Source organism: Giraffa tippelskirchi, chromosome 3 (genome assembly GCF_054371585.1).
Source record: "Giraffa tippelskirchi isolate mGirTip1 chromosome 3, T2T-mGirTip1v1.2.pri, whole genome shotgun sequence".
NCBI classification, from domain to species: Eukaryota; Metazoa; Chordata; class Mammalia; order Artiodactyla; family Giraffidae; genus Giraffa; species Giraffa tippelskirchi.
In genome coordinates this window covers 101942931-101957268 of record NC_137277.1, presented here as the reverse complement: position 1 = coordinate 101957268, position 14338 = coordinate 101942931, and the positions used below count along the sequence as shown (strand labels likewise).

The following is a 14338-nucleotide window of genomic DNA, read 5'->3' as shown; positions in this document are numbered from 1 at the left end:
TTTAGCACCTTTCAAATCTTAAAAGCACATATATGGAGTGTTGTGTAAGTTATGGACATCCCACCCAAAGAACGTTTCAGTTCCTTTCATATTTGTCATTTTATTGTTTGATTCTCACACAAAATCTAACTACAGAAACGGACATGAGCAATATTGGCCTAACATATTCAGTTTCAGTTAATATACTGTATATGGACTCTAGCAGTACCAGTTAGGAAAAAGTAGTGGTCATAACTTTTTGATTTATGAAAGGAAAAGTGGAGTCTAATATCATTAACCATTAAATATACTAATGAATACTTATGCTTTTAACCTCTCTTTTTCTTACACACTTTTCTTTCTCATGTATTCAAAACTACAGGATACAGAGAGTCAAACCCATACACACTGGTAGCAGGCCAGTGACACTGCTGGGATATCTGGCAGAACCAAAGGCTAATCACACAGCAGGAAAAAGATTGCCTCAAATGCAAGATGTTTTCCTAAGTGCAGCCTGGCATTTTGGGAGACTTTTTCTAACCATGTCTTTCATCTCTTTAAGTTCATTTTCTATACAGTAAATATTGAAGATTTGCTATCTGAGTTATAAAGAAATTGAAGACAATGTGTTTTTTTTTTAACTTCTAAGCCTTAAAATATTAAAACTTGAAACTTCGCCAAATATGTAATTTAAAGCCAGCTCACGTGCCCATACATAATACAAAATGAATATTCACCTGGACTTTTTAATGTCTTTGATGTGATTCCCTAGAAATCATCTCAAGATTATTCATTTAGAGAGCTAAATGCTTCTCCTATATTTTAGCTCTTTTTAGTTTTACTAGAAGAGGATGATAATTTAAAGAGTTCTAAAGGTGAAATTGGGGAACTAAAGTCTCATGCTAGGGTGATTGGTTAACTGCATGGACTCTCTGAGCTACACTCCTGACTCTGCTGTTTCATAGCCACGTGGTGGTGTGGGTGTCACTTTTGGCCTGATTTCCTCATCTCTAGGACAGGGTGAGCAAATCCTACAACATGGGACTGTAATAGAATAACCTGAAAACTGGAAACAAGGTGGACTAAGCAGAAGTTAAACTGATACTGGATAAAATATAACAAACATATTTTAAAATGGATCTCCCAGGAGAAAAAAGGGAAAAATCTCAAAAGACAGAAACAAAAGGGAAAATGAGGCCATAGCAATAATGCTATGTCTGGTTCTGCCATGGCTCTTTTTATTTAATTTTTTATCTTTATTTAATTTTTAAAGGTTACTTTCCATTTACAGTTATTATAAAACATTGGCTATTTTTCCTGTGCTGTACATTACATCCTTGAGCCTATCTTACAGCCAATAATTTGTATCTCCCACTTCCTCACCCCTATATTACCCTTCCTCCACTCCCCACTGGTAAGCACTAGTTTGTTCTCTATTTCTATGAGTTGGTTTCTTTTTGATATATTCACTAATTTGTTGTGTTATTTTTTTTGTTTGTTTTAGATTTCACATGTAAGTGATACCATACAGAATTTGTCTTTCTCTGTCTTTTTTCACTTAGCATAGTATACTATATCTCTTCAGTGGGGAAATGAGATTATCAAAATTGCTTATAAACAAGAGTTCAGATTAACTATAATTTTGAGAAAGGATTGGGGCTATAAGAGGCATGAAATTAGAAAGGGCACAGCTAATTACTGAAACCTTCAAGAGACTCTGTCTTCAGTAAAAAGATCTTAGAGGGGAAGAAAATCTGTCTACCTACTAAGGGAAAATGAAATTTGTTTCTACCTAACCTTTAGGTGAGAAAAAAAAGTCCCACCCTGAGAATGAAAACACAGATTTTACCTTTCAGAGGTTTAGAATCTAAATATCTAGTATATGCATGGTATAGTCAAACTTACGTTGAATACTTAGAATAAAAATTGAGTAAGGCAAAATTTGGACTTCCCCAGTGGCTCAGTGGTAAAGAATCTATCTGCAATACAGGAGTTGCAGGAGATACAGTTTCGATCCCTGGGTCAGGAAGATCCCCTGGAGAAGGGCATGGCAACTCATTCAAGTATTCTTGCCTGGAGAATCACATGGACAGAGTAGCCTGGCAGGCTACAGTCTATAGGGCTGCAAAGAGTTGGACACGACTGAAGCAACTTAGCACACACACAAGCAAGGCAAAATTTAGGAACACAAATTGATATGAGGTACTGATTGATGCTAACAACTCTCAGAGTGGATAGGAGCATGACTGCATTAATCCAACAAGGAACATTTACATGCAGAAGGACATACATGGAAGAGTGGAAACTGAGGGTATTGGAAAGAAAGGAATTCACTGAAGAAGCTGGAAAGTGAAACTATTTGTGTGATGCTAAGAGATAGGAAGTGATAAGATGGGCACAATAGCTCTAGGCATCAGGATGATTTCAAAACTGGTGTAGTGGGGAAAATAGTGAGATATCTGAAAGGTTATGTGGCCCCAAGCTACAAGTAGAAAGGAAGGAGAAAGAGAAAGTTGTGACATGACCTGACTTTCCTTACTGGGTAGAAAAAGAAAGTAGAGAAGAGACCAATTCCTTCTGTAACAATTTTTGAAGCAGATAAAAGTAAGAGAGGGAAGGAAGTGGATGGAGACAGAAGGGAGGGAAGGGAGAAGAATGACGGGAGGGAGAATAGAACATAACATGAGAGGGATGGGAGGGAGAGAGGGTGAGCTCCACTGCCCATTTCGGGGATAGATAAGAACACCCAGCAGAAAAGCAAAAACTTTGTCAGTAAATATCAAGGTCTTCTCAATTTTACCAACATACAAGGGATTCCATCTCATTTAGGGAGATGCAAGCAGGAGGAGAAGATTCTCTCTACAACTGCCCCAATCCCAATAGAGGGGAGAGCACCAATCCCCACCAAAATTTACACGTCTTCCTAGTGACTAAGACAGTGTGTAGGTCATCTGCATGTATACCATTGTTATTCATGATGCAGGTATAGTTTAAAGAAATATGGTAAAGTCTGTGTATTTGCAGATTTTATCACGTGTCAAAGAAATTTTATTTGCCAGATTATAATTCTAGACTATGCACTTCCAAGTCTTTCAGTAGATCATAATCCTAAAATAAATGGTTTCCTTGGGCTACTCTATGGCTTTCTTACCTTAGCAACGGTCGTGGGAGGAGACAGTTGAAGATGATGCCTAGTTGTTGCCTGTGGTTGGAACCTAAGAAGGTCAGTGTCATTCACTGCTACACTTAAATTCCTAATCTGTCACATTACCATAAACATATTTTGCAAGTTTCTAGCTATGTAAGTTTACCCACGTACCACTCTTTTTTCAAATATGTTCAACTTTCTAATCGAAGTAAAACAGTTATGATCATTTCTCTACATTACCTATGTATTTAAAATGTATAATAAAAGATTCTTATTCCAACACATCCATTAAAATACCATAAGCTATGATTTAAATTCCGTTGTCTGTTCATACTGAGTCTACAACTCAGCTACTCTACTATCTGGCATCTATCCTTGTTACACAAATCTGTCATTCAACTGCCTGATCAATTTTTGTGTTACAGGTTCTTGCCTCTTCATCCATTACCAATCTCTCACCTTATCTCCTCAACCTGACCCACAGCCCAGTGAGATGAAGCAGACAAATTGCATGGGCACTGGATTGGACTCAGACAAAACAAATGGTTCAAATTCTTGTTTTACCAGCCACCAGATGTATGGTTGTTGTTCAGTTGCTAAGTCATGTCCGACTCTCTAACCCCATGGATTGCAGCACGCCAGGCAGGGAAGCCTGCCCTTCACTACCTCTCAGAGTTTGCTCAAACTCATGTCCATTTAGTCAGTGATGGCATCCAACCATCTCGTCCTCTGCCACCCCCTTCTCCTCCTGCCCTCAATTTTCCCAGCAAGTTGGCTCTTCACGTCAGGTGGCCAAAGTGTTGGAACTTCAGCTATTACAGATGTATAAAACATCTAAATAGTCTATGTTTAAGTCTCCTTCAACATTAAATGTATACAATAAAACTGCTACATAGGCTTATATAAAATCAATGAAATAATGTAAGAAATATTAAAATATCCAACCAGTGCCTGGCACAGAGTAAACACTGAGTAAATGTTAGTCCACCTTTCAACAAAATGTGGGTACCATTTGTGAAAAATTGTCAACTCCTGTCACCACATCTGAAAGTCATTTCATGCTGGCCTTGCCAATTATTTTGCTTTGGAGACAAAAAAATATATTTCCTACATTTCCACTGCAAACTTCATTTCCCAGGTGCCATTGCCTGCTAGCTCACAGCTAAATTCAGCCCATAAGAGACATTGACCAGACATAGAGGGCAGAAGGAAAGGAGAAGCCAGAGTTAGCTCACCTGCTCTCTCGCTCTTCCTCACATAGCATTTCAAGCAGCAGCAGCTCCCCTGGACAAGCTCTCCCTCCATGTCCCAGCTTCCTCTTATGAGGCTTGTGAGGAAGAATCTGTCCATTCCTTCCACAGATCCTGGCAGCTTGGTGGCAATCTCTGACATTCCTTAGCTTGTAGAAGCATCACCTCAATGTCTGCCTTTATCTTCACTTTATGTTCTCACTTTCTTCATGTCTTCATTATAAAACTTTCCCCTTTTTATCAGGACACCAGTGGTTAGATTACTGGACCACATTCCTCCAGTATGACTTCAAGTTAACTTAACTAGCTGCATCTGCAATAACCATATTTCTAAATAAGGTCACATTCTTAGGGACTGAGGGTAATGACTTAAGTATAATCATTTTTTGAGGCAGACACAATCCAACTCATAAACATAGGCTAAGTGCACATTGGGAGAACATAATCTTTTAAAGGTTGCTGCAAAATCTAGTCACCTCTTTGAACATAATCTTCACTCTATAAAAACAGAAAATCTGCAAGCATCTTCCTTTCTTTACAGATCATTTCAACAGGAAAGGGAGATAATTCAAATGTAATCAAGTCTTTCCTTTATTCATAACTTTAGGTACCATGTGATTTGTGAAGATATCAGTTTATGTTTCACTTACATTACAGTATTGAATGACGTAACTGTATATAATTTATGATGGGTCTTCCAATTAGTTGTGTTTCTTAAAAGTCAGGTCACCCAGAGAGGGTCTGGAAGCGTATTAATTAGAATCAAGTAAGACAGATTGGCATTACATGTCACCACTATAAAAGGCTCAGTAGAATCAGAGAAAGAAGAGATTTGCTACAAGCTGTTACAGAAAAGAGAAGATACCATACCAGGGGAAGAAGACAGGATAGAAATAAACTGAAACTGATGCCCTACAATCCGAGAAAGCAGCAGAACAAAATATTGCTAAGACAGCCTAGTAAGTAGAAAGAAATAAAATGTTATTAACACAGAAATAAAGCTTAAAGTCAAGAGGGAATGATCTGATACAAAAACTTTAAAAGCAAATTTGCTAAAGAAATATTTTTAATTTTTGCTTGCATTTTGCTTGCAGCAAAGAAAGCTCTGGTATTATATATGGAAAGGGTAAGGCAGGTTGCCTTCTACCATGCTTCCAAGACTAAGCTCCTATTTATGATATAGGTGCTTGAGAGAAACAATTTTATGGAAAAGGGTTCTTGGGGAGAAGAAGCATAAATTTCTTGAATTCTAACCAAATTTGCCCCCCAAATCTTTGAATTTTGAATGGAGATATTGGAAGTTAGAAGATAATCATATTCAAAGGCTAAGAAAGGAGAACTTGAAACCACCCTAAGAGCCATGCTTTCTTTTATTTTTAAAAACTACTGTAGTAGGTATTTCTAGTCAAGAAACTGCAAAACAGTTACTCTTATGAAATGAAGGAACTTGCTGTGCTCTACGAAAATAATCTGCTCTGTATGATTATGTGAAATAGTGGGATTTTTTCATGGGAAATAATGTGTCTCTAGGTCCAGTATCCTTCTGAGAAATACTTAGAATAATGCAGGGGATGAGGTGGTTGGATAGCATCACCAACTCAGTGGACATGAGTTTGAGCAAACTCTGGGAGATAGTGAATGACTTAGGGAAGCCTGGCGTCCTGTAGTCCAAGGGGTCACAGAGAGTCGGGCCTGGTTTAGTGACTGAACAACAGCAACAATGATGATCTATAGTGCAATTCTAGAAAATTTTGCTTGTTAGTATGTGTGTTTTTGTACATATGCACACCCTGTTTTTTGAGAAATTGACACCAAGAGATTAAGAATTAAGACCTTGATGACTACAAAATCTCATGCAATCTTTAAGTTAGAGGACAACCTATAAGAACAAATAGGTCTTCATTTTATGAGGCTCAGTTTAACAGGAATGGTTCGTGGTCAAATGAGGCTTACCACCAAGTGAAATAGCTCAGATCTTGGGCAATACACTAATGTCAGATTATGCATTCTGAGTGCATTGCTGTTGTTTTTGTTGTTGTTCAGTTGCTAAGTTGTGCCTGACTTTTCATGACTTCATGGACTGTAGCACGCCAGTCTCCTCTGTCCTGCATTATGTCCCAGAGCTTGCTCAGATGCATGTGCATTGAGACAGTGATGCTGTCTAACTAACCATCTCATCCTCTGCCCCTTCTCCTTTTGCTGGCAATCTTTCCCCAAATCAGAGTCTTTTCCAAAGAGTTGGTCCTTTGATATGAGTGAGCCATTGGATATTAAAGATTAGCACAGTTTCCGTCTAGTCAAGGCTATGGTTTTTTCCAGTGGTCATGTATGGATGTGAGAGTTGGTTGGTGAAGAAAGCTGAGCACCGCAGAATTGATGCTTTTGAACTGTGGTGTTGGAGAAGACTCTTGAGAGTCCCTTGGACTGCGAGGAGATCCAGTCAATCCATCCTAAAGGAGATCAATCCTGGGTGTTCATTGGAAGGACTGATGTTGAAGCTGAAACTCCAATACTTTGGCCACCTCACGCGAAGAGTTGACTCATTGGAAAAGACCCTAATGCTGGGTAGGATTGGGGGCAGGAGGAGAAGGGGACGACAGAGGATGAGATGGTTAGATGGCATCACTGACTCAATGGACATGGGTTTGGGTGGACTCCGGGAGTTGGTGATGGACAGAAAGGCCTGACGTGCTGCAATTCATGGGGTCGCAAGGAGTCGGACACGACTGAGCGACTGAACTGTACTATGGATCAGGGATGGGTAGTTAGTGAATATCCTTAAATGAAGATCATTTGGATTTCAGAAACTGAGAACTTGATCTTAGACTGGAGTTGAGAAAGCATCCTCCCACTTTGGAGGCTTTAGATGTGTGCAGAGGGCTGGCACTACTCAGTGCATGGATAAATACTCAAGTTTTCCTAAAGTGTTGGTGAAAGAAATATTTCTCTTTAAGATGCACACAAGAGCTTAAGGAGTCATTTGTTGTGTTGTTATCATTGTCTAGTCACTAAGTCATGTTTAACTCTTTGTGACCCCATGGACTGTAACTCACCAGACTCCTCTGTCCATGGGATTTCCCAGGCAGGAATAATGGAGTGGTTGCACTTTACTTCTCCAGGGCATCTTCCTGACCCTGGAATCGAACCCGCATTTCTTACATCTCCTGTACTGGCAGGCAGATTCCTTAACACTGAGTGACGTGGGAAGCCCAGCCTAATATTTAATCCAGTTTGCGGTGTCCCTGAACTGGGTAGTCTTCTGTTATCTGTAAGTATTAAAAACAATTTGTTAAAAGCTATAGTCTGGTCTCATATGTGTTTTGGAGAGTTAGGACCAGAACCTACGTCCATGTTTGGGATGTAATAGTAAAGAGGGAATGGCAACCCATTCCAGTATTCTTACCTGGAAAATCTCAGACAGAGAGGCCTTGCAGGCTACAGTCATGGGCTCACAAAGAGTTGAACATAACTGAGTGACTGAGCAAGCACATATGCAGTAAAGAGGAGATCATCCTTCTCCTTCCTCCTAAAGGCTGAACACGGACAATAGCATCTTCCCAAGGGGTGGTCGGTTTTTCCAGAACTACAAGAAATGATGAACAGCGAAGCAAACAGGAGGTCTTACCAGGAAAATACTAGAGTAAAATCATGTCTAGAAAGAGCTTTATTGCAAATTAGCAGAGGGGCTAATTCATCTAATGTCCAGAAGGAAAAGAATATCTAAGGAAGATGGGAGTTTGGGCATAAAAGGCCTATTACTGCTTGTAAAGTAGGAACTAAGTGAACAACAGGTATTTCAAGCTATATGCACTTAGAAGACTCTCTGCTTTGTATTTCATTTTCTGAATAGTATTATTTGACTCAGCTTTGATAAATAAACTAATGTATGCTGTTCTTGTAAAGACATGTTTTTAAAAAGTAAAGGTAGCAGTACATTCATTTTTCCTTTGCACTTGAGATGAAATTTATGAGTAATAAAAAAGAAAGCCTCATTTCCATTTATAGTTTTCTTTTCTTCATCTTAACTACCATCCCTCCCACACTTAAAACTTTTAACCAGTCCTGGAAAATGGTAGAAAATGCCGATTTTCACCTCCTCTGCCTGCCCACTCTTTGATAAGCTTGCTAATGAGTAACGAAATAACTAAAAGGTGAGGAGAAGAAGAAAAAGAGGAGAGGTTATGAGGCCTGAATAATCAACATACCAATTAATCTCCTCTGACTAATCCTTGATTCATAAAGGAACATGGAAAATGTCCCCAAATATTAACATCATTCTGACTAGACAGACTACTGATGGTCTCACAAGGGAAAGAGAGAAAAAACACCTGTGCTGAAATTATTGAAGAGGAAATGTGCAGAGACTATATTTCAGACATAAAGAATAAAAACAGTTCGAATTTCTTCAGGGAGTTATCTAGTCATAACATAAATAGGGGGCTTCGCAGGTGGCGCTAGTGTTAAAGAACCTGCCTGCAAATGCAGGAGACTCAAGAGATGCAGGTTCAATCCCTGAGTCAGGAAGATCCTCTGGAGAAGGTCATGGCAACCCACTCCAGTATTCTTGCCTGGAGAATCCCATGGACAGAGAAGTCTGGCAGGTTATAGTCCATGGGTCACAAAGAGTCGGACATGACTGAAGCGACTTAGTACACACACAAAATATAAATAGCAATAAATCTGGAAAGCGTGAATAGAGGGTCATTTAGTTATGGTTCTATCTCCAGACAGAATAACACTTGCATTTCCAGCCTGACAATTGGCAAGTCTATCAAAAAACAGAAAAATCAACTTTGTTTGGTAAATACAAGCAGGTCCCACATTCTTTCCAATAAATAAACTCTTGTACATCTTGTTTAAAAAGATTGTATAATTTTTTTTGTAAATGTCATTTTAGGATTTAATAATTACTTTACATTTTTAGAAATTAAGGTTTGTCAGTGATTTGCCAAATAAGTTAATGTAAAGTATCTGTTCTATCTATACTCCAATAAAGAAAAGAAAAGGCTAACTAGAAATTTTGTGGGCTGATAAACTTGTGGTATTTTCTAATAAGATAATTTACCATCTTGGATAAAAAATTTCAGTCTCCTTCAAACACGTGCTTTCCATGCTTTCCTAAAAGAAAATACTTTTCGTCACTTAAATGTTCCTCCTTGTCTGAGGCCACAGCTAATTAGTGGTCAGGCTAGTTGCCTTTGGTTCTTTATCCAGTATTTTCTCAATTGCACTATATTGTTTGTGTTCAACACTGTTTTGTTTTGAACCCTGAGCTCTGAGTACTCCCTTTCCTCATTCTTTTGTTTTCTGCCATCTACTCTGGTTCTTCACATCCTCCCAGTTTGTTATTATCCAGGATGCAGCCTGAGAATGTCTTCTCAACAGTGACCTTCAAGAGAAGTGGTTAAGGTTATACCAAAAAGAATACTGGTAACCAATATTAATTTCTCATTTCTTGAGGAAACAAATATAATTCCTTTTATCATCAATAGGTCCAGCTCTTTAGGAGAAACAATATTGTCATCAGTACCAAAGGCCCGCAACCCCAGGAAGAAAAATCTTTCCTGATGAAAAATTCAAAATTAACTTTAAAAATTGGTGTAATACAGAGATGTAACTTTTCTTTTTTGTGCCTTTTGTTGGTTTGCATTTTCCTATGTCAAGTGGAGAAATTCAGATTAAATTATGTGCACCCACTAAGAACTGAACTGATTAGTTCACATATGTTAAAAAGAAATTCTTATTTCAAATGAGTAAAAATCATCTATGATTAACTCTGTTTTCTTTATCAAGAGAAAAAGAAAGAGAGGGAGGAGGGAAGGAGGAGATAGGAAGGCAGGAAAGAAGGGAGGGAGGAAGATAAAGTGATAGATGATACCAAACAGAGATCTCAGAATGTATATGGACTTTACTATTAAAAAGTGGAATATTATATATAGCTTTACAAAGAAACCTTATTATTAGACTTTTATTGCATTTTAATTTTTTATATGTCTGAGAGAATAAAAATATTCAGATAGCAAGATGAGATGTGAGCACCAGCTTCAAGATAAAACAGGTTCCATTTGACTAAAGAGAACTAGATGCTCTGGTTCTTTTATGGAAAAGATATTTAGTTCTCCCAAACCAATCAAGAAACCAAATTGTTTCTCTTGTTAAGAGGAATGGAAAGACAGAAGAGAATGAGAAAACATTTGTCATACGAGCCCTATTTTAATGCTTTCTGGGACCTATTTATCTCTTGCTTATTATATAGTCTGTATAGAAAATACAGTGTCTAAAAGCTGTCCTGGAGCTCTGGGAAATAGCAAAATGTTGTATTCCATGGACCTCACAGAGACATCAGTCTCCCCCTTGGAATCAGGTATAGCTCCCATGGCTGCTCAACCTTAGAAATTCGTGAAGTGTCTACGGTCCAGGAACTACCAAGGTAATTGTGCTCTGGATAGAGCTCAGAGAGGAGCTGTTCTTCACATGCTATTGATCACAGATGGAAATATATCTTCCTTAACTGGGTATGCTGCCCTTTAAAGTCTCCCACTTCAATGTAATGGGACAGATTGAATATTTTTCTATGTTAGTGGGTGGAAGTTTTTCCGATGCCACCCAGTTGCTCTTTTCTTACAGAAAGCAAAATACAGATTTTCTTTGGGTGAAACAGACATCAAGAAATAAAAAATAACTGTCTCACATGCAATGCAAAATGACATCCAAAGAAATCACACATCAGAAATCACACATGGCAGAAGTAAGCTTCCTTTTTGAAATATTTTGGCACCTGACACATGAGTAAAAGAATTGCATACACCACCTGAAAAAAAAAATTATGTTATAAAAAATAAATTAAATAATATATTCCTTACAGGCTTGTCCTGAAAATACAGATTGCAGACTACCTGTTCAAACATGATACTTTGAGAAATATGTTTAACAAACTAAGAAATAGTAGTCAGACCTGTAAGAACAAATTGTAACTGGTCTGCATGCCTCCATAATAGATAATCTGATTTAGTTACTCTAACCTAAGCAAATCACATATACAAAGGGATTCAGACCATTATGGAAGCTTTCTGGTTGAAATAGTCAAATCAGTTCCTAAGAGTTAAAAAAGACTCCCAAACAGAGAAAGATTCCTTTAAGTTCTAATGCAAAAGTATTCTAATTCATTTTTTAGATATAAATCCCAATATACAATTGCAATGGTTAATCATTTTTATTTTAAAAGCCATTAGTTCCTTTTGAAAATTTCTCAATGTTTATTCCAAATATAATAAAATTCTTGCCAAAATAAGTTAGAAAGTAAGGCCTGGAAGCAGAATCAGGAAAAGTATCTGTCTCATTCTTTGAAAAGGTGCACTTTTATATGTCTGCAAACACTAAATACCACAAAGCTTAAGAACTGAATATCATATAGTATACTTGTGTTAAATATTAATGAGACAAGTTCCCAACCTGTGTGTTACTCAGTGAAAGAGTTACCTAAGCAGGGAAACTGGCTTAGGAACATCTAATATATTGGTTGAAATGTTAGAGGTGATGTTTGAAGTTTGTAGCCTGTCAATGCAAGTAAGAATATGAGCCAGTTCACTTGCTGCAATAGCTTATATCTTTTTCTAGATTTCTGTTGATAGCTGGACAACTAAAATAATTTTAGCATGTAAAGTTCTCTAAATTATACACCTGGCATCATTGTATGCTTCTTGGTTTTTCTTCTAAGGTGAGTTTGCAAGGAAGGTACAAAATAAGCAAATTCCCTTCTGATTCTTTGTTTTTATTCTGACCATAATATGACTTGAGCCCTAGGCTTTTATGTAACCCATTGTTATGTGTACTCGCATAAGTTTTTAAATTCCATACTGAAAATTTTCAAATGGATATTAACGTGAATTTTAAAATACTGCAACACAGACGAGAAAGCATAATTCTGCCCAGAGAGATTTAGAAAACTTCACTAAAGAGATGACATTTGAGTTCTAAAGCATGCCTAGGAATTTTCCAGGTGGGAAAAAAAAAGAAAGGAAAAGAATCTCAAGTTTGAGAAATGCCATTTGGTCCTACAAGAGTCTAGCATAGTAAGGAAATGACAAGGCTTTCTGACCAGCTATGGAGTAGCATACACGAGGACAAATAGTGGATAGTGTGAGCATAATTACAAGCCAATATGAATTTATTGTATTTTAATTTTCCAAATGACAGCATTATGAAAATCTCCATTTTTAAAGTGATACTGCTTATGCCTACCTTCATCTTACTCTGCCTTATAATCTTTCTCAGAATGGCACAAAACATAGGCTGACAGAGACTGCTAGCTGAATTGACAAAGAAAATTGATAGAATACATGTTCTTGAGGAGAGGCACTGTAAGTATCTTAGTTAGAAAGGAATAAGAAGAAAATTCTGAAAATGGAATAAAATAAAACAAATCTTATAGCCACAAAAAGAAAGCATTATAGAGAAAAGATATATAGAAGAAGAAATATCACCTGGAATTAGCATTGGATGAATTAGATTGAGTTGATTAAACTATGTTGAAGTAAGAAGATGGACACAATATCAGGTATTAATAGGGAGGGATAAGAATATAAATGATAATTTTCTTCTGTATCTTGGACTTAAATACAAAGGCTATTGGCTGTTTTTCCCATTGTTTAGGAGAGCTGATATAAAACTATATAAGATCTTTGATAGACTCCAGGATTTTATTCTAAGATTTCATTATTCACTCAGTTAGCCTCAGTCATTGGATAATTTTTCTGCAAATGAGAAATTCCCACCCTACATGAGACTTCATGGGAAGCTTTTAAACATCGGAGTAGTAAGACCAGATTTATTTCCTGGAAGATAAACACTGGTGACAATTTAAAAAAGGATATACACTGGAGAGAATCACTAGACTCTATGAACACAGAGGATGAATGAAAATTGACATGATTTAGATGGTAGTTTATACAAGAAACAAAATCATGAGTGAGAAAGTAATAACTGGTTCTGCCTCAAGCTTGACCAGAACCAATGAAAATGGAAAATAAACTAGCAACAGCCAATACAAACTACTCTATCAGTTCGAATCACTCCTTCACAACATCTGCCATGATATGATGGAGTTTGTGAAAGGTCCTAGAAGAAGCTGAGCTTGGTTACAAGGAGATTTAATTGTGTAATTCTGTAGGAAGTGTTTGGAGAGAAAGGAGAGCAAAGCATTGATTTTTATGGAAGGAGAGATGAATTTCAAATAGCCCTTTAAAAAACAGATGCCAGGATGACCTGGAGGGATGGGATGGGGAGGGAGGTAGAAGGGGGGTTCTGGAAGGGGAAAACAGGTACACCCATGGTGGATTCATGTCCGTGTATGGCAAAATAAATCCAATATTGTACAGTTAAAAAACAGAAAATAAACTAATTTAAGAAAAGAAAATTATCATACCAGAATAAAAATAAAGGGAGTTTGGGTGAGAAAGTATTTGAAGAGAAATACTTTTAGAGAAAATTTTTGAAGAAACATCATATTGGCTTGATGATTAGCCTTTCAAATTCTTCTTCAATTGGTAATGATTAATAATTGTAGCATAAATCAAGATCATTAAGGACTTCTAAAATCATGTACTTAGACCTATGCCTTATATAATAGGTATGCTTTTTAGATATTTCTTGAACATCATAATGTTAAATCTAGTACTCATAAATGTCCTAAAAGGAAGCTAGTTATTTAAAGATATCCTGTGATAGATGTTTGGTAAAGGAAGGATCCTTTGGTAACATGAATAATTCCCCCATATTTATAGGCTAGTCACTTTGAATTTTCATGTACTGAATTATGCTTCCTTAAAGGGAGTATATCCTGACTGGCAAAGATTTTATGTTACAAAGTGTATATCTTATACTAATTTCAAATTTCAGTGCAAAATGAATGCAAATATAATTCCAATCACCTTTACACCATAAATATGCCAAAATATCTTAG

The 14338-nt window shown here is 37.1% G+C and overlaps 1 protein-coding gene across 8 annotated transcripts in view; it reads right to left on the bottom strand.

Moving 5' to 3' along the window:
• The window catches only part of LOC145542216 (uncharacterized), a 41380-nt gene that overhangs the window by 24897 nt on the left and 2145 nt on the right, over window positions 1-14338 (bottom strand). For 3 of the 8 annotated variants that reach the window (XR_014079673.1, XR_014079675.1, XR_014079678.1), the window contains exon 2: window positions 4363-4690. Coding sequence is in view for 2 of the 8 variants with exons in the window: in XM_081580606.1 (XP_081436732.1) it covers window positions 3131-3194; window positions 4363-4391 (93 nt within the window). In the remaining 6 variants the exon portion in view is untranslated. Of the gene's footprint in view, window positions 1-3130; window positions 3195-4362; window positions 4691-7430; window positions 7644-7780; window positions 7961-14338 lie in introns of all 8 variants that reach the window. The other 5 variants (XR_014079674.1, XR_014079676.1, XM_081580606.1 and 2 more) reach the window with 4 other exon arrangements.